The sequence below is a fragment of the Poecilia formosa genome, unplaced genomic scaffold (assembly GCF_000485575.1).
Source record: "Poecilia formosa unplaced genomic scaffold, Poecilia_formosa-5.1.2 Scaffold236, whole genome shotgun sequence".
Lineage (NCBI taxonomy): Eukaryota > Metazoa > Chordata > Actinopteri > Cyprinodontiformes > Poeciliidae > Poecilia > Poecilia formosa.
The window spans coordinates 992,183-1,013,054 of NW_006800175.1; the positions used below are offsets into that span (position 1 = coordinate 992,183).

The following is a 20,872-nucleotide window of genomic DNA, read 5'->3' on the forward strand; positions in this document are numbered from 1 at the left end:
TGCAAGAACAAAATATTTTTGTGCACATAAACATTTGTTTTTGTTTTTTGCAGTTTCTGTGAGTTGTAGCCCAAGCACTTCTGTAGGGACTTAATAGAGTCAGTGTGTCGCTGCCCCTTTAAGGCCTTACATGTTATTTACTTTGAACTGAAACACAGAGAAGGAACAACATGTTGTGATTCGCTGCTTCAAATTGCATTAACGTGTCTCGGTTCAAACAAATGAATGTAGAATGTAAATCCTGCTGCTGCTCAATAAGCGTGTCTGTAAATCCATAGTTAGACTCAGGGTTCACTGTTCATTTTTAATGAATGTTGAATTATTTTTTTTTTCCAGAAGTAACAAATGTCCACAATTTACAGCGTTCTTTCTGTGAAAGTGACAAGCTTTGTGTGAAGAGACCACACTTTAATTTATTTTAGTGTTACGAAACTTTACTTTTGCTTACCAATGAAGAACTTTAGTTATTGCAGATCATTTCTATAGATTGCTCAGACCAACTTGTGGATATCTATTATTTGTTGCTAGAAAAGCACAAAAAAATAATTACGCATTTGTTCAAATTTATGAACAAGTGGTATACATCACATCACATCCCTGTGCTGTTGTTTTATTAAATTGTGAAAACATGTCTTAAATTGAAAAAAAAAAAATTAAAAAGACTGCATTTAAAACTACAAAGCTTGTTTATGTTTAGCCTCTGACAAAATGTGTGCGTTTCAATTCTTTAGAGCCACGAAAGCAAAACAAAACATAAAAACTATATATTAGTCCTCATAATGCAGACCGTCTCATTCGCTTGTCTTAAATAGAGTGTTGCCATGTTGTGATAATTTAACCCAACCAGGTGAAAATGCTCCGTCTCAGTTGTTTGCGTTACAAAGAGTTGGAGCAGCTACCGTTTAGTCGGGCTGCTGTACAGAAGCACAGCACTAAAAGATGACAGGATCTCCAGGGAGGCGGAGGTGGCGAGTTTCCCAGCAGTCAACATGAGTCCCATTCGGTCTCCTTGCTTCATCGAAACAACCAGACTCAGCGAGGTCGAGCCGCTGCAGCCGCACTGCTCTGGCGACGGCGGCGCAGTGACCTCAGAGGAGAAGCCTGCCGAATCCAGCATCTGGATGATGCCGTTGGACACTGACAGCACGGCCTCGACCTTCTCGCCTCTCTGGGCGACGAGCACGGCCGTCACCAGGTAGCGACCGTCGGTGGGAGCGGTGAAGATGCCTGGGATACAGAGAGAGATGATCTGTGGACACTGATTGTTGTGAAAGACATTACAAACCTGTGGGATATTTTAAAGCCAAAAGAGAGAACGTGTGTTAGTGTTGCTCAACCAAGGAAACATGTCCAGAACAGAGGCAGTCTTGCTCCTCAGTGGTTCAAGCATAAAGCAAATTTACTGGCTTCCAAATTTCTACAAGTTTTCTGCTGTTTTTGTTTTTGTCTCATTTAAATGCCTACTATCAGACAAAGTTTAAAATAAGAATAAGATAACTGGAGTACAGTAAATCCCGGTCTATTCACGGTTCAGTATTCATGGATCCACCTCAATTATATGCAAAAAAAAAAAAAAATTTGTGGAAATTTTCACAGAGGATCTACAATATTCAATATTCCAGTTGGCGCCTTCCAGTTATCTTTCTGCTCTGCTAAGGGAAAAGAAATTTTACTGTCACCATGTTGTCTCTAGACATGGTTAGACGGCTTCCAGTAGTTTAGTCAGACCTCTTACTGGAAGTCCTGCGTCACCCATCTTCCTTCCCCTGCTTCTCTCATCAGCCACACCCCTCCGTTTATCCCACATACGACGGCTTCTGTTTCTCATTTCTTGGCAGATGTAAAAGAAGACAAAAAAGAAAAAAAAAAAAACCTGTAGCTCAGGAAGCAGAAATATAGGGACTATGAACTGAGACTTTAATTTTCCTCGCCATTGATTGGTTGTACCTCCAATATTTTGTGTTTGAACTATTATTGGAGGGAGTCTTAAGTATTTCCAGTTATTAGCTATTCAGAGATGCGAGTGGTCCATAATAACCCCTGTGAATGCAAGTGGGCCTCTGTAAATAACAAAAAGCTGATTTCAATTGATGGTTTCCTTTAAAAGGCATAAAAACTATTAAAAAAAGACTGGCTCTATGTGAAACTCACATAAGCCACCTTTTCAATAAATGAACGGCGTTTATCAAAAGATTAGGATTCAGTTTCGCAGGACACACCCTGGCGAACACACCTTCTAGTTCCAGTGAGGAACTGTCACTGGAGGGAGAAGAAAAAAATGACTCAACTCATGAAAAGGAAGTCATAAAATTCTCCACATCATCATCGAAGTCACCAATTTATGCAACTGACAGCCAGGACGTAAAACAAGATGGATACAAGAACAAAAAGTAACTTTCTGCACTTTTACCTTAATAAAAAAAAGACAGCAATGTGTCATCATAATCACATTGTAAATACCTACAACCATCCATCCCTCTAGGGGCAAAGGTCATTCATAATATATAATAACTAAACAGCAGCCTCTGCTCCATTTGGTTCCAAGTGCAACCTGAGCTCTTCATGTCTGCTTCTAAATGTCTTCGCCAGATGTTTCGATTCCTTCCTCTTTCCTTGAGAGGTCCAGGTCAGAGGTCTCCTGGTGATGTCATTAGTGGGCTTGTGTACAGCTGATCTACAGCCGGTGTCTTATGAGAATATGCTCTCCTATAGGCAGATGGCTTGTATGTTGTTGTGCAAAGGTCAGTGCTGCTAATTTGATCTGGCAAGTGAATGTAGAGAATATCCAGGATGCAGCTGTTCATGTAGGTTTGCAGTTCTTTAAGTCTGAGATCCGTAAAGGAGGATCTCAGCAAACAAACTTTCCAAACTTTCTTTAGTTGTTTGAATGCCTCCTTGTCTTTCTAAACGTGAACCTACACATGTACTTCTGTGCCATACTGTCAGTGTTTCTGCTGTGAATAAGTATGGAAGATCCCACAAAGCCTGATGGGTTCGGTCACTATCGGTTTTTGATACAGAGGAAATTGCTCAGGGTGACATGAGAAAAGGGGGCGGAGGCACAAGCACCAAACAGAATCTAATTTATGTCCTTCCTGCAGGATTGCGCTCTTTCCCCCTCCAAATGACTTTTCAAGAGTTCGTGTTAATCTACCTGTATGAGGGTCATAATGTCCTCCATCGTTGACCAGCACCTTGTTGAATCGGATTATTCCGGCTTCTTCTTGGAACGTTGGGAGAGTCAAACCAGCTGAGAAGGACACCTTCTCACCTGGAGACCAAGACGGGAAATATTTGACGTGAGTAGCGAGTAAGAGATTCAAGAGATTCAGGCTCCTAAATGATTAATAACTCTAACCTGAAGCTGTGCTGGTTTTCTGCTTTGGAGATCTTGGAGGCATGCTCACGTCTGTTGATAAAATCGATTATTTGCACCATAGAAACTCAATTCTGACGCATCATGAAACAGTTAAAGTGAAATATACCTGAGTTTAGAGGCATGCTGGTTTTTAAGGAGTCAGTTGAGGTAGCTTTGGATAAAAAAAAAAAAAAACAACGAGAGAAATTAAATAATATATGATAAGAAAAAAAACATGCAGAGCAATTTTATTTGAATGTGCATCACCTGGTGCTCCAGCAAACCCCTGAACAGTCATCATGTTGAGGTCCGTCCCTTTGGTCATTTCTCCCGGCGGGCCTGCCTCTCCGGTCTCCATCACAGGTAGATGCTGAAGGGCCGGCTCCGCAGGGACAGCTGACACTCTAAAACTCTCAGCTGAAACCCGGGGAGATCCTCCGTCCACCGGTCCGACGCTGGCACCTGAACAGAACAGAGACGTGTGTTAAGACCGCAGGTCAGAGTTTACACTCCAGCTGGATTCAACTGTACTAGGCTGTAAAAATGTTCTAGCTAAATACACTTTCCACTGCATGGCTTGTTTAAGTCTAATTCTTTTTAGAGTTTCTTTGAAGTGTTAAGAAAGACTGTAATTGACTGCAGGTGGCTGTAGGCATTGTTCTTTTTTTGTAAATATTCAACAAATGTGACATTTTTCTGCACTTTTCTCTTTTCTCACGGCTTAAACTTTGACATGTGGAACACATCTGACATGCAAAACATTCTTGCCTTGGTACATTGTTTCTTTTCTCATGTCAAAATAATTTGAAGCCGATTTTCTGAAGATGATTTATGTAGACGAAGAAAGTTTTTTTCCAACATGCCTTTTGTGAATTGTTTAAACCTTCAAAAACTCTTCTCTTAGGATAAAACTATTTTCATTCTGAAATATATAATGACATTTTACATAACAATATGTAAAGAGACAAACAAAAAGATAAAATAAAATAGACAAAACATATCTTTCCAGACTGACTGTTAGATTACCTTGAGAATTTTTTCTATATATTTGAATATTCAATTTATTTGGCCTCTTTATCAAAGTTGTAAGTAAGTTTGTCTATTGTTCTAATTTCAAAACTATTCGACAAATATGACATTTTTCTGTTTAAATTGATTTTAATGCAGTTGACAGTTTTAGATTTGATCATGAATGAAATGTAAATTTGAGTTTCATCTTTGTTTGTAGCAAACTCTTTTAGAATGTAATATTTTATACCGCTTTTCTGCCTCTAATGTTACGAACATGTGTTTTCTGTTAAGGTATGTGCATTATTTTACATCACTTTATTTACTATTAGTAATTTTTACAATGATAGTTTAACATTTGGAAGCCACTTAGTGTTGCATTTGACTGATCGAATGTTCTCTTTAAGGAAAACCAACTGGGTGATTGTACGGTTTCCAATAAATAGATACATTTCATTAGCGTTTCTGGCAAACCGCAGCTCTAACCAATCTTTATCTGCCAAATACATTTCAAAACGTGACTTTTGGATTCGTTGTGATGCTCAACATGAAACAGACCATATTCCATACACATGGTTCATCTAAAGGCTTACCAACACCTGTCCAAGTGATCAAAGCCACAAGGTCATAATTGTTGCTAATGTTAGTCTTTCCAAGAGCACATTTTATTGTAATGGCATAATGCTGCAAACTCCCTGAAGCATAGCTCAACCCGGCCTATCTTGGCTGTCTCCAAAAGCAAATAATCGTCAAATAAAATCTACAATAAATCCCGAGTGTTGAGAAAGAAGGCAGCTGGACGTTTGCAGCCTTGAAAATTGTTTATTCTCACATTCTAAGAATGAGAGCTCTCATTGCCTCAATCCTACCCCTCAAAATAACTGAGTGCCTGGATTAGCTGTGGTAAAACTTTATAGCCATTACATGTCATATGAGCTGGTAACAATAATTTAGATTATTGTTCAGAGGTCGATTTTAGAGTTGAACACAAAGTGTGTCTGTCCAAGCATATTTCAAAGCTATCCCAAGTTTCTTGTAGGAAAGACTCTAGAAATAAATGTCCATTTTATGCATTACCATCCAAGCGCTTTGTATTCAGCTCTGCACACATCAGAGCAGCCAAGTATGACTTAATAAGAAGTCTGTCTGCATAGATTTGCGTGATGTTATTATCGGGTGCTGGCTGCAACATTGCAGTCTCAGTTTCATTTTTCTAGTAGTGCTGCATGTGTGTCTGAAAAGTTTGGTTTATCTGGTGATCAAACTGTTTATGCTGCAGTGTTGAATGAGCAGGAAGGTGGTTATTATTGGATGGCATCATGTTTCCCACTGCCATTAAAGCAAAAGGCTGATACGCAAGAGTGTGACGGCCCCACATGGGTTTGCCCATGTAGGACCAGAGCCCACATGGGCCCTGCATGGGCCCTATATGGTTGTGGCCCACATGAGTTTGTCCATTTAGGGCCCATGTAGCGCCCATGTGGGCTGTGGCCCTACATGGGCAAACCCATGTGGGGCCATTGTGGAACCCACAATGGCCCCACATATGGGACCCATGTATCAGCCCGCCTTTCCCCCACATGGGTCCCACTTAGGCATGCTGGCTGGGGAGAGGATTGACAGTCCAGTGGGTTTTAAGTTTTGTTAAACTTTTTTACAGAAAGACAGTGGAGGTCTTGCCTCGGTTAAGGTCAGAATTCATGATTCAACAATGAAGATTGGGCAAAAACCCTAATCTGAGTTCAATTTAATTCAATTTGGTTTGTTAAGATAGTGTTAATTCACAACAGATGCCATCTCGAGGCACTTAACAAAAATAAAAGATGACGTCAACCCAATTACTTTAATTATTGCAAGTCAAATTGATCCTAGTTATAGAACAATGCAGCCAAGTTCTGTTGATGATTCAAATTGGTTTAAAAGTTTTCAATAAGAGTCACTGCAGTTTCAGCATAATGAGAAACACCTTTTTAACAAGAAGAAACCTCCAGCAGAACCAGAACCTGATGTCCGTCTGTCACAACCGACTGGGGATTTGAGAAAACAGAGTAAAGACGCACCGAAGTACTTTCTACATAGTATCCATTTATGCATATTACTAAAGAGTTCCTTAAATATAATGTTATTGGGTTCATTATTATAATAATATATATTTCACTGTATGGTGTGTAGGATTGATTGGTATTTTTCTGTTTTCTGTTCACATCCTTCTTTTTCCCCATAGTTATTTTAACTTACCATGACACATGCATGTCTAATAGACCCATTTTGTGCTTATGCATAAGTTTTTCTCTGTTTTTAGTTTGCGGTACAATGCACTTTAATAAAGCTGCATTCTAGACCAGGTCGTTCCAGTAACAGAGGGAATGTTTCGTTGGTAAATTCAAGGACTCCTCCCAGCAACTTTATCCCGGAACGCAGTATTTTCCAGCTGATGAGTTAAAGGCTAGATGACTGTTATTTTCTCCCTTCAAGTTCATAATAACAGACCTAAAAAAACATTTGAAGTAATGGTGTTAATGGTGCCCGTCGCTAGTCTTGGATAATCACAGCTGTGTGCGACAGATTTTAAACACTGAGTCCCTTGTAGCACGTTTTTCTCAGGGAATTCATGTATTTGTTGGTATAAATTATTACAAGAAGATGACAAAAGATGCACTGCATCTGGTCGCCCGACTTGTGGCCATCTTCAAACATGGCATTTAGTCTCTTACATTTACACGCTTACTTTTAAAGACAAGTATGTAAATGTTTACTTTTAAACATTTATGCAAAAGTAATACAAAGGCAAAAGTTTCACACACGCATAATTTTGCACATAAAAGGCAGACCAGCACCGCAGTGAGGAGCTGCCACATGTTCAGTCCCCTTGCTATGAGGGGAAAGGGGTCACTTCAGAAAAGTCTGCCTGTTAAATGCAACAAATGCTGGCAGACTAACGTCTCACAGTAAAACAGCACAGGAGGTAAAGCCTGCAAGCGCGCTGGCCGTGTTGCTGCTCATATAAAGCAAGGTATGTCGTCCGCTTTGATCTCAGCAATTCAAAAGTGATTTCCGAGCTGCTGCCACAGAGATAAAAGAGCCAAGGACAGGATGTGTATCTGCATGGCAGAGTGTGCTTCTGGATAAAAGAGGTGAGCTGTAAACAAATACAGCTGGATCTAAATGTGTGTTTCTCTAACCGGTTCAGAGAAGGGAAATCCTCGCTGTGTTGTTAGTGATTTACCAGCCAGCAGTTTATGATTACAGCAGTCTCCTGTGTCGCAAAAACAGACACATTCTACTTTATAAATCACTTTTTAATAATGAGTGCGAGGCTGCATATTGACTTTATGAGTCACCAGAACACACTGGGGTCTTAAAGCTTTGATTTAGGAATCCATGGATGCAATCTCTGTGTTTAGTGGCCAGAGCAAATCTCTGGAGAAGAGAGGAGTGAGAATGGCAATATATTTATCAGTCTTGTCACAAACAGTCTGAAAAAAAAAAAAAACGGGATTTAAATGGAGAGTAACAGAAAACAAAAGCTAAAGACTTTACTCTTCCTGGACGCCCTCGGCCAGAATCCATCGTATATGTTTGCGGGGTTGTTACGTTTGACCCGTGGGGAAGATTTGTCATCTAATCTCACACAAGTCACAGGCCTAGGAGTCTAAATACGTCATAAGCAAAAGAGCATTACTCCCTTATCTGTAAAAGTTTCCGTAAAGAGCTCCACATCACTGCCTTTATAGGCCTGCTCCAAAAACACAAAACACAAAGGAGCTAGGAGACTTTCATGCATCTTTCAAAAACAAAGCAAACTGGGAATTGGTTTGCAGCACATTTCTATGCAAGACCGTCTTTATCTGTAAAGTCAATGGGTGCTGGGTGATGCTTATAGGGAGAGGGAATAACTGAAGAGCACACGCAAGTGCACGTGGAAAATGAAGCAAAGCATGTTGTGAAAGCAAACCCGGAGCTTTTCTGACTGGCAATGAATTATCACAGTTAATTCAAAAAGTCGTAAATTCCAGGTTTCAAGTCGGAAAATGAACTGGGACTCCCCATGAAGTCTGAGTTAAAGTTTGGAAACAGAGTTGGAAAGTTTCTTACCAACTCTGACCTCAAAATCTGATTGTTGCAAGTGCAGTGTCCTGCAGAGGTTTCCACCCTCTTTGCCCCTTTTCTGTTACCACATTTCTATTGCAACCACATACCAGAATGTGTTGTAGGATGTTATAGATCAATTACTGTATAATGGTGCACAAAACAGGTGCTCTGAGGACCTCAGAGGTTTGATGGAGAATTTTAGTGACGAAAAAGTCTCATGAAGATTTAGGAACACAACAGTCTAAAGCAGGGATTGACTATAAAAACAGTATCCTACACTTTGAACATCTTACAGAGAGCACAAAAAATGGAAGGAGAAAAAGAACTGCAGCCCTACCAAGACCAGAGAAACCACAAGCTTTTGCAATTGAAAAGGAATCCACCAATTATCAATAAGATTGGAGTCAGAGCCGGCAACCTAATGTTACCGTGCTTCATCCATCCTTAAGCCACAGTTTATGTATTTGGGACCATTATCCTGTTGGACAAAATGTGCCTACTGTTTAGCCGACTGAACCAGAGGAAATAGCTCAAGATGTTCAGGAACAACAAAGGAGTCATTAAGTACTAAACCTACCATGAACCAGAACCTGTTAGGCCAGCTTAACAACAGAAAACTCTAACTGCCTCATATGGACAAACCAAATACCATATGGAGAAGCACTCCATGATGAGATGAGACGAAGACTGAGCCGTTTCACTTTAAATTACAAGAAGTGCATTTAAAGAAACCAGGTTACGGCTTTCAAATGTAAAAAATATTGCATCAGCTGCCAAGCAGCGGCATGACATGGGTCTGTTTTCCTGGTAGTGGTTCTGGTGAAGGTAGACGACCAAACGAAACGAAACCAACATCTTTAAATAAACACTAGCATTAAGATTTTATGTGTTTTACTACTCTTCTGATGAGATGTGTAGTAAAATATCCAGCCTTAATCATGGCAGAAGCTTGTGCATGGCATGAACTATTCAAAATGCAACATTAAAATGTCAGATTTATGCTGAAATTCATCCTGCTGATGAGGGCATGTACACCTCTTACTCAAATTATAACTGAGAAGACGGATTACTCCAACCTAAAACTGAACAAAAAAAAAAACAACAAAAAAAAAAACAGATATTAGCCCACTCCGAGGCCCGGATTCTTGTTTCCGAAGTAAGTAGATTGCAGATTTCTGTGATCTCCATCCGATTGGGCTGGATTTTACACATAAAGCAAAGCCTAAAGGCAGAAAGCTTTTTGACGAGCAAAAACTGAAGACAGCTGTGGAAAAGTCAAAGCATGACCAAAGAGCAAAAGCTCATCTTCTGGAAATGATTCTGAGCAAAGTATTACAAACAAACAATTACGGCTCGTACAGGACAGTCAGTAACCATATATTTACCAAGTAAGTCTGACCCAAACATGCTGCTGCCCTTCTCAAGCAAACTGGATTATGTTTTCACAAGCAGCCAGTACAACAAAATACACCAGCGTCTAAATATTTCCCGAATTAACTGTATTCTTTTCATGACTTTTCAAGCAATCATAAATATTTCCAAGAATGACCCAGTTACAGCGCTGAATGCAAGAAAAATCCCAACTGCTTCCAGTCCTCTTGATAAAGATTAACAACCGTGTGACATCATTGGTAAACATAGTCACGGGCGGCCTCTGGGAACACATTTCACTTTTTCTTTTTTCTCAGACAGACAACGAACTCGCCACAGAGGTTTAAAAACTTTACAGGATTTGACTGAAGGGAATGAAGGAAACCTAATCTTATCAGTAGAAGAGATGCCAATGTAAATGTTCATCCATTAGCACTTGAACACACTAAAGCTATTGGCTTTGAAATGAAAAGTTGTCCATTAGCGAGAATCCATGTTGAGGTGTGTGAAGAAGACTGTGTGACAGAGTAACCTTTTCCAGCCTCTTCAGATAAGCTCAACGTGAGATAAACGAGAAGTCAACAGAGAGTAGCTGCTAATAGGAGACAAGAGAGCAGATCTCTAAACTAAAATATGTTTCAAACAGGAAAAACTGTTAAATGACATAATTGCAAAAAAGCCACAGGGTGGAGTAGCAAAATTTATGTCACTGTACAATCATTTTTCTGGCAAAAATATGAAAAATTACATCTCAAGATGTAATTTTCACGGAAATCTTGTAGAAACCTTCAGCTAAGCAAAGACCATCTTCTCAAGTTATTCCAAACTGGACTACATGCTACACTACCTGGATCAATAAAGCAGCATGGGAACGGAGCTGCTCCCAAAGGAAGAGCTCTGGCACCACAACAGTGTGGAAAAGCTCCAGGTTTGCACTCACAACGGTAGGAGTCCAGCTCGGTCTCAAAGGTGTCATCAATATGTGGATTCACATCAGAAACATGCTGAAGTATGAAAATCTGTTCGTGCAAAAACATGCTCCCGGTAGGAAAAGCCAAGCATTACTAAAGAACGAAGTGAATGACGGACAGAAAAAAGAAACATGGATGGTAAGGCTTGTTGACTGACCGTGCTGCAGAGTACGTCATTTGGGTGGGACAGCAACAGCTAAATTGGCAAATTATCCCGTCATGAGTCAAACTCGACGATGGACTATAAAAATGTGTAAGGTAAGAGTTTAACAGCGCTGCAGAGACTTGTAGTTAACACATGCAATGCTGTACACAAGCATTCGTCCAACATCTGCTGTCAGAAAAATCCTGTTCCCACGAGTTCGTGAACAGGACTTTTTAAGTTCTCGTAAGATTTGTCAACTGGATTTAGGTAAAGACTTTGACTGGGCCACTATAACACGTAAATATACTTTGAAACCATTCCACTGCAGCATGTAAGAGGTTTAAAAAAATTGTAAAAATTAAGTGAACTTTGAAAGTGTCAAACTCTCAGAGGAAATTTAAAGAAAAATATGGCTAATTTCAAATGTTTGCATAGTTTCGTAGCATGTCTTTCAGGTGTTCCTAATATATGATGAAAAATTTAGTTTACTGATCAAATACAGAAGGAGGCATGAGTTATGACAGAGCTGCTTTTATGATGGGTTGTTTTTGATTATGTCAATGAAGCCCAGAGACTTTAGCTTTCCAGGTTTCCCTATTTCTTGTGATTGTTTGCAGTCATTTGCAGAAGCTGCTGTTGTGTTCCAAGTGGAGTCTCAAGTCAGGAAAATCCAACAGAACATCCTTCAAGGGACTGCAAACTGTCCGACTGCCTCAAATGTAAAACATAGCCATAGTTGGAGGAATACACAACTTATATACGCTTATAATAGTTTGCGTCACTTAACCTGAGTCACTACAAAAGCCTCAGATGTGAACCTCAGTGTTTGAACTTGGAATGTAAATAGATACTTTTCCAACTACTTGTCTTGCTAACAGCGTTTAGCACAAAAAATGGGCAAAGTGCAAAGATTTAGTGACTCGAACCGAGAACGAGCAAAACTAAATGGTGACACTTTATAACTCTGTGCTGCAACTTCCAAAAGCAGTAAAAAGCATCAGTGTTATCATTTAGCCAGAAGGCTAACACCTTTAAAAATAGCTTCACTTTGGTTTGGAATAAAAATGCAAGAGTAGAAGTGAGCACATGGCTAATTAACATAATAGAAGAATTAATCAAAGCGTTATCGCAGAGCTAATGTTAAAAAAAACAATGCTATTTATTTTCACAGTCAATTCCTTTAATTGTTTTTTTTTTTTTTTCCACAATGATCTTCAAAACACCCATAAAATGCACTCCTGGATGCAAAACTGAGTCGGGTTAGCTGTATTTCTTGATGCCAAAGCGTTGCTCAACACAACATGGGGTCTGTTGAACCAGGCATGTGTCTTCAATCAAGCTTGCCTGCCTTGAATGAGAGCATAGCTTGAGGAATATTCAACCCCCCCCCCCACCCCCCCATTTGCTCACACTCTGAAACTCAGGCCAATAGCGGAGACTCTCCGGCAGCACAGTCAGCACGTCATGAAGGAGTTAGCAGCTCACCGGTTTACAAAAACATTAGTCATTCAATGCATTTTTAAAAGATAATGAATATAATGAACTTTAAAGAAATATCAAAAAATATAAATATATGTTTTGTTTATTTCCGCAGATTTATTTCCTTCACTTAAATGTGGTAGATATGTCAATTGTTCATGCCTCAAAGCAATAAAATGTAAGGCATTCAGAATCAGACGTGAACCAAAAAGGACCTTGAAGATGCTTATTCATCCAAAAATGTAGACACTTCACTGTTCTGACTGTAGATAAACGTTTATCTTTAATTCCACAAATTTCTACCAGAACCCAGAGAAGGAGCTGGTTCTGAAAAAGTTACAGCGTCTGAACCACCCAGGTGTTTGTCCTTCCTGTCTTGTTATCAGGTTGTTTTGTGGCACCAGACCTCCAGGCCTCTCAAGAAGTCTTTTAAACGTTCTTTTCTAAACTTTTAAATATCTGAAACTGAGAAAAATTATAGATTTTGTTTAATGAGACTGATAAGACTATTAGTATGTATTGATGCTACTCGTGCATCATGTGAAAGCTTTACAGAGACATTGCTCCCTATCTTGTCTGCACAAATCTGTCACTTCCAGTCTGATTTGCAGGACAGGCAGCTTACCTTCTTTCCCAGGAGAGCCATAGGTTATGGTGGGAATGTCTTTAGCTATATTCAGAATTTGATTTTGAAGTGTCTGGCACTGTCCTCTCAGTCCTTCGATATCCTGAGCATGAGTTTGGACCGTGCCGTTCAGCTGGTCCACGCAGCTCCACAGCCCAGTGATGTGCCGGTTCAGACCTTCTTTGATCCTCAGGAGGCTGATGGAGATGGGGTCCAGCTTGCTGCACAGAGCCTCAACATTAACAATCCGGCTGTCCATGCTGGCGAGTTCCTCCCCCATGTCGCGGGTCGTTTCTCTGCATCTGTCGTTCTCAGCTTTCACCTCCCTGCCCAGCTCGTCCAAACGCCGTCTCAGCTCGTGGTGTTGCTCCCTGGGAAGCTCCAAAAGATCATCGGCCTCCTGCATGGCCCCGTCTTTCGCTAGACTCCAGGAGGAGCTCAGATTCTGCTGCTTCGCTTCACCTAATCCTGAGTCTTCTGCTCTGTCCAGACGGTCACTTAAGTCGCTGTTCTCAATACTGTTGTTGATGCTGACGAGTTGATCCTTCATAAATTCAAAGTCCCTCATTTGCACATTCAGATGTGTCTTGATGTCATCTACAGTAGATTTATAGCTCTGAAAGTCTTTCTGAAGGTTTTCTAGAGCAGTTAAATTAGCTTTGCACTCTCCTGAGCAAGAACGGTCCAGATTGTTGACTTTAAGCTCCAGATTATTAACCGAATCCTTTAGGGAGTTAATGTCTTTCAGCAGAGCATTTGGACTCCTAAACGTGAAGCTGGTGGTTGTTCCTGCCAGTTGGTTCAGGAGTTGGTCCTGAATGGATGCCAGCTTGTTGTCCAACGTCTTCTTCAAGTCTTTGATGGCCTCTTCCTGCTCGTTCCGAAGGTTCTCCCCTGCGGAGACGCACTGCGCCACCAAACTACTTTGAGTTGAGTTCAGACGGTTCTCAAGGTTTTGCAGGCGAGACAGAACAGAGTAAGGATCCCCTGGTTGTGCCTTCTGTAGATCAGATACTTTTATTTTAAGGTCCTGGATCTCATTGCGGAGGTCTTCTTCCTTTGACTCCATGAGCTCGGTCAGGCTGAAGTAGCTGGCCTCCTGTCCTTCACACTGTTCCTGAACCGAGAGGATTTTATAATCACAAGAGTTCTTCAGGTCGGCCATTTTGACGTCCATGCCCTCCATCAACTCTTCTCGCAGAGCGCTGATCTTGCCGTCCAGGTAGGCTCGCAGGTCAGCATCACCGCCCGTAGGGGCAGGTTGGGCTGTGGATGGGGGAATCTGGCTGGTCTCCAGTAACAGACGAATCTGTTCGTCGTGATGGTCAACTCGACTCACTAAGTCAGTCAGGATGTTGCTCTTTGACTCCAGATCATCCGTGACTTGGTTTATCTTGTTCATAGCCTCATCCATTGATGTGGTCTCTTGACCAAAAGAGAAATCCTGCACCTGGAAGCTCTCCGTCTCTCCCCGCCGAGCACTGGCAGGCTGTTTCATGTTGCTCAGCAGCGTAGCCAACATCTTACTTGCATCCTCCTGGAAATCCAGCCTCAGGTTGGAGGCCATGTCTGTCATTCTGGCCTGCATGTCCAGGACCATCTGGGACAACTGCTGCACCTCCTCCTGCAGGTGCTGCTCACTCTGAGGTCTTTCTTGGCTCTCTGGTGCCGTGGCAACTGTTTGACCTCTGATCTGCCCCTCCCATGTTGATGGATGGTTCCTCTGTTGCTCTGTCCTCTGATTAGGACCTACGAAACATTCAGACAATTAGGATCCTGTCATTTCAAGGTTTTTAAGCATTTCAAATATTTTAAATCTTAGCTTCTGACCTTGCGGATTTGGAAAATAGCCAGAGTTTGAAGAGGTATGGGGCAAACGGTCTGCTTGGAGAAGTTTCACCTCCTTGCAGTCGTAACCCTGATACCCTGGGCAGCACTTCCACTGCAGCTCTGTCACAATCTTGTAGCCGATCTTGTATGTGGGCCTAAAATGTGTTTGATATCTACAAACAAAGAATAAAATGATAAGATAATAAGTTAAATGCCAGGATTTTCTCTAAATACAGCAAAAATCCCATTAGACCAGCAAGTGCAATGGGAATTTTGCTGGTTCACCTTCCTACAGAACAACAATCCTAAACATTCAGACACAGATTCACTGGAATGTTCATGTTTTACAACGGTCTAATCAAAGTGCACACCCACTTTTATTGGACACAACCCTGCAATAAATTCCTCATGTAGGGAGGAATTTCATCTTTTGTTGTAATTTCAGCAAAAGATGATGCAGCAAAAATACTCATTAATGGATGGATACAAATGTATGCCTCACTATTATGAACTACTTTTTGTTAGACCGTCATATAAATGTATTAAACTTTAAAAAAAGGCATTGCATCCTTTACAGTGTTTGACTACAACAGTAAAGGATGCAACAGACATTTATTTATGTAGTGAAATGAATTAAGTCCTGAAAAAATATAAGAGCTAAATAAACTCTTTAGCTATTATGTTATGTGCAGTTTATTTTAAACTATCTCCAGTTTCTTTTTGCTGTACTTCCAACCAGCTACACAATCTTGTAATAAGTTTATTTTTTGCTCTAACCATGACAGGGCATTGAGCCAGTGGACAAGTAAAGGGGAAAAGATCTGAGAGATGTGTCATCCTCACTGTGTGCCAAGCTTAACTTCAAACACAACTACTGTTTTTGTTAGAGGCTCCTGGTAATAAGATGTCTAAAGATTAATCTTAAAAAAAAAAGGGGGGGGGGGGCTTAGATTTAACACTTAGATTTGCTAAACTTCTGTGAAATGTAAACATGTTAATTTATGATGATGTTAAGACATTTCCATCCTAAATGTTAAAAACTGGTCGCTAAATCTTTAGCATTAAAAATGTACAGTTGGCCATGGAACGATGGTTGTTTTCTCAGAGTTGTGTTACAGGCATGGCATAATTTAGTAGACTTGTCAGTTTCAGAAAATCATTCTTCTGATTTCAAACAGAAGAATGATTAAAAAAAAAGGTTAAAAGTTAAAACTGAAAACGTTAAAACTGAGTTAAAATGAGAGAAAAATGCAACCAAAATCAAGTAGAAACACTGTAAAATATATATATATATACCTTGAGAAAGCTTAGACAAATAAAAAACAAAACATAAAAATTAACAAGAATATCTACTTGGATTATCTTTAAAGTAATGCGGGCTGCTGTAGATCAGATGGTGTTTTCTACCTACCGATTCGTCGCATTTCTGCTATTAACAAACTACTTGCTAAATAAAACAAGTTATCTCCGCAATAATCGTGAGTTCTGGGAACTTACATCACTTGTTGCACGCAGTTTGGCTGCTCCGGTGGACACGGTAAAAACTCCGGTTGCGCAAAGCTCTCCGTGCCTCCAACCACAGCGCAGCTCACGTTCTTGTGCACAACGTAGGCGCACCAGTTTCTGCAAAGAATGGCTTAAAATGTTCTATTCTGTCCTTTGCACTAACGTAATGAAGTGAATAACAAAAAAAAGACGTGCAGCCTACTCACTTGTTTCTCTGTCGCGTTTCGGGGGCAGAATACGCGTTTCCCTGAAACATGTTGTAATGAAACGGTGTTCCACTGATGAGATGGAAAGTTATCAGAAAGTTCAAGAGATGCACTTCCCGCTTCATGGTGAAGGATATCAGCACAAAACACCCAAAACAGGAAGACCTCAGATTATAATCATCAGTGACCGAGCAGTCTGGGAATCAGTCACAGATCTGTGGATTGTTTCTTCTTCTCTGCTTTGCGCACGTCCAAACGCGCTCCTGCCTTCCAGCATCTTGGATGTGACGTTTCAGGACCCCCTCCGAGCCGAACACATGCGCCCCCTTCTCCACTAGGTCAGACCTGGTTACTGACTTTGATTTAAAACAACTGAAACTAGTCTGTTCGTGTAATGAGTCTTGCTCAATTTCATTAGAAAAATTATATAAATATAGGCTTAGGATTTATAATTAATAGCCTTAAAGAAGTAGGCATGATAGAGATTAAGGTAAATATATTTTTTAAATCAAATAACGAAACATCGTGTCCGAAGTATTGAATTTTTATTTTAAATTATTCAAGAATTGTAAATAACATCATTAAGACAGAAAGGGGCAATTTATATTACATTCAACATGATGACTTAAGTCATAAAAAGCTACATATATCAAGTATGACTTAAAATAAATTTGACTTTGTAATATACCATCTTTTTGTGAGGAAATAACATTATATCATGCAAAGCTCAAAAAAGTAGTAAAACAATAAAATTGTTATATAAAAGAAAAATTCGAGTGCCAGACCTTGATATTTCAGAGATAAAAATGAATAGAGATGAACTATAAGGAACTTTTAAAACATGGCACAGAAAATTAAACATGTATCAGTGTCTGCTGTAAGGCATCATAAGGAAATTTTAACAAGTCCAAAACCTAGAATAGGCAGAAGCTTGTTAAGGTGATTTACTGAACATTTTTGACTTAAAAAAAAACACACAACATGATAAAGGAGGGAGTTAACAACGCATCATTATAATACTAACAAAATATGCTTTTGTCAAAATTCAAAGTTAAACTTTAGCTCATTTCAGAAAACGATCCTGGCTGATCCATGGCTCTCTGCCTTTGACGCTTTGAAGCGATGCCAGGTGACTCCTCAGAGTTTCCAGAAGCACGTTTTCCTGCTCTCACTGGTACTGATGCTTCAGAGAAAACAGAAAGCTGTTATTTTAAATTAATTCCAAAATTAGACAAATAAAACAAATGGAAAACGTACCAAGTTGTCTGTTAATCTCTTCGAGTTCTTTAGTCATGGCATCCTTCTGTGTTTTTGCCTGGAGCATTTCATCCACCCATTTTGGGGAATGGTCCTTACGATACTTTTCTACCTTTTCCTTTTCTTGCACCGCTGCGCAGTACCGATTAAGCACATCTACCATAAAGAAAAATAAATAAATGAATAAATGTTCTATCCACAAACACATTTGAAGGTCTGGATCTTATTATAACAAGTGCAGAATCCCGATTCTCTTCATTGTCTGCTGTTTCATTTTAGATTTGCTGCTTTTTTTTTTCTATGATGCAGTTTTTGGCAAATTTCAGTTATGACCTTGTGCTTAACTCTAGATTTCTGCTAATGCAGTCACTAAGCCAGATTAGTGACTGCATTAGCAACACCTGGGAGCTACTATTCCTAAATACTGTGGAAGAAATAAGGGCATGTAATCCTATTGACAAACAGGTTCCTTACTGATTAATTAATGATGATAATAAATATTAAATTTAACCAAACAATGTTTCGTTACAACAGGATGAACAAAAATGATTGAAAAGCTGTCACCTATTTGTTCCTTCAGTTCTTCGTAATTGTCTGGTAGAGGAGCTCCAAACACATTTTTCAGTCTGTCAATCGGTGGCGCTCTGTTCTGTGAACCTCCAAATTTGCCCTTGGCACTGACTCTTTCCCCGGTTCGGGTCAGTATGGTGGAACACTGTATACGCTTCTCCACAAGCTGCAAAAGACAATCTATTTATCTGCTTGCTAGTTAACATGTCAGAATCCTGTCAGCTAAAACCCCTCACCGCCTTTCTGTAGTTGGTGGCTGAGATTAAGTCATCCATCAGAATCGTGTCGCCAAGGAGGTTTTTAAACACTGGCAAAGAAAACAAGAGGGAAGCTTTCAAATATGTGAAGATTTACCCAAAACCCTGCCAGAGTGACAGAGTAATGTGGAAAATACACAAACAACAAACAGAGATACCTGGGAAAAAATCTCAAAGTTGATAAAACTGAAAAATGATCATGAGTCATAAACACCAGAAACTTGAATCAGGAAGAAAGTAATCACCTTTTATCAGGTTATTGCGATCACAACTCAGCTGTTTGTCACGATAAATCAGGTGTTTCCTGGCAAAAGTTGGGTTTCCAGAAGGTTTAAAAAGTTCTTGGCGGTTTCTTATATGTGGCAGGGGTCTATAAGATATGGTAAATAAAAAAAAAATCCAAAAGAAGGAAATATGAATTTACAGTACTGCAAAATGGATTCTCATTGTCAACTTTGCATAAAAAGGCACAAGCAGATTTAGCAATTTTAGAAAAATGCCTATATTTTATTTAACCAATCATTTAACCTTATGTCAGATCATATTTCCAGAAATCAATTACATTTTATTTTGCTATAACTCAATGGTGCCCAAAGTCGGTCTTCAAGGGTCAGCATCCTGGTCTCTCCCTGGTTTAACTCACCTGGATCAAATGATGGCTCGTTAGAAGGCCTAAGAAGAACAATGACATGCTGAGGAAGTTGTTACTTCCACCAGAGAAAGAACTAAAACATGCAGGATGCCGGCCCTCAACGACCGACTTTAGGCACCACGGCTGTAACTGATTTGAATCTTAGGCTGTTTAGTCATTATCAATAATCTTTTACAAAATAGAAATTGCATATTCAGATCAGAAAACAAATTTACAAAAAATAACCACATCCTCGTGAAAAACAGGCACCAAGTGCTCAGTCACAAAATGTCTTATTAATCAAAACAGATTAATTGTAGGTTACACTTCCACCAAGTAGAACAGGTCAGTCTGCAGAGGATAATTTTTTCCCCCAGACTTTGTCTCCCTCTTGTGGCAATAACAAAAGTGATGCTAATGTATGTCCTATTTGTATTTACAGGAAAATTGATGATTCAGAAAAAGCACTTGTCAAATAATTGTAGGAAAATATTACAAAAACTTCTAAAAACACCCAAAAAATAATTCTTAGAATGAACCAAAATATTTGTTACAGTTTTCAGGAGATTCAAACAATTTTTTTTTTTGGTTTTACAAAATATTGTTGTACCTGTCTTCCTGATACACAAACATACTGTCGAGGGCCATGACCTGCTGATTCCCCTGTGTGTCTTCATAATGTTTCTGAGCTGCTTCTGTCGTTGTGGTGATGATGCAGTCCATGTCTCCCTGCAATTGCCAGGAGATGACCCTTGCAATATCATCATCAGCAACAAAGGCCAGTTCACCAACCTGCAATCAGCAAGACAAAGCCTGTAAACACGGACCTCAGAACAGAAATACGGCTTTGAAAGTTCTCATCACCATTTCAAGAATGTCAGGACCGCTGAAATTTCTATGAATGGAAAAGATTCTTCTTGGAGTTTTCTCTATTGTTTCCAATTCGGATGTCTTCTGCTCTAAGCATCTTTTACTATCTGTGATCTGAAAAAGTTGAATATACATGAACGCCATCTTGAAAAAACGAAATGACAGCAACTTAAAGAGAAAAACAAAAGTAAAAGTTCTCCAAAACGTACTGATAATGGGTGTTCTGTTCTTATGCCTCTTTCATTCAGCTCATTTCTCAGAGAAACTTCTTTCTTAGTTGAGTCTTTGACGTTATCTAGAGTGAGAAGAGTATATTAAGCTGTAAACTACACAGAAACAGGGAACATAAGTGATAAACGGGGCTGAGAGGAATGTTGACAACATTTTAGTTCAGAAAATCAAGAATCAATCCCAAGCTGGGATTTGAACCCAGGACCTCCTTGAGGCAAAGCAACAGAGCTCAGCATGTAACCCACACAGGGAAATAGTAAACTGCAAGTATCACAAACAGAAGTCTTACTTTTGAGCAAATCATTTTGTTTGCGAATTGAATCAAAGTTTTTATTGCATTCTTTTACAGCCTCATTCAGTTCATCCTTTTTCTTCATCAGTTCAACTTTTTTTTGTTGGTTTTCAGCATCTAAAAGATCAACAGAAAGACAAAATTCTTCAGGACAAAGAATGTATACACCAAAA

The 20,872-nt window shown here is 39.7% G+C and overlaps 2 protein-coding genes across 2 annotated transcripts in view; both read right to left on the reverse strand.

The window, feature by feature from the left end:
• Positions 1 to 47: 47 nt before the first annotated feature.
• Positions 48 to 17,093, reverse strand: emilin2b (elastin microfibril interfacer 2b). The gene is made up of 9 exons (XM_007569129.2): positions 16,592 to 17,093; positions 16,377 to 16,502; positions 14,880 to 15,052; positions 13,050 to 14,798; positions 3,626 to 3,820; positions 3,486 to 3,530; positions 3,359 to 3,409; positions 3,155 to 3,271; positions 48 to 1,227 (listed from the first exon to the last, which is right to left on the reverse strand). The coding sequence occupies exons 1-9, from the start codon at positions 16,714 to 16,716 to the stop codon at positions 896 to 898; spliced, it is 2,913 nt and encodes a 970-aa protein (XP_007569191.1). The 5' UTR covers positions 16,717 to 17,093; the 3' UTR covers positions 48 to 895.
• A 29-nt stretch (positions 17,094 to 17,122) lies between these two features.
• The window catches only part of LOC103149815 (structural maintenance of chromosomes flexible hinge domain-containing protein 1-like), a 47,966-nt gene continuing 44,216 nt past the window's right edge, over positions 17,123 to 20,872 (reverse strand). Inside the window, exons 46-50 of the mRNA XM_016680192.1 lie at positions 18,921 to 19,045; positions 18,655 to 18,725; positions 18,413 to 18,584; positions 17,849 to 18,004; positions 17,123 to 17,774 (exon numbers count right to left, since the gene is read on the reverse strand). Of these exons, the coding sequence (XP_016535678.1) occupies positions 17,650 to 17,774; positions 17,849 to 18,004; positions 18,413 to 18,584; positions 18,655 to 18,725; positions 18,921 to 19,045 (649 nt within the window). The 3' untranslated portion in view covers positions 17,123 to 17,649. The remainder of the gene's footprint in view (positions 17,775 to 17,848; positions 18,005 to 18,412; positions 18,585 to 18,654; positions 18,726 to 18,920; positions 19,046 to 20,872) is intronic.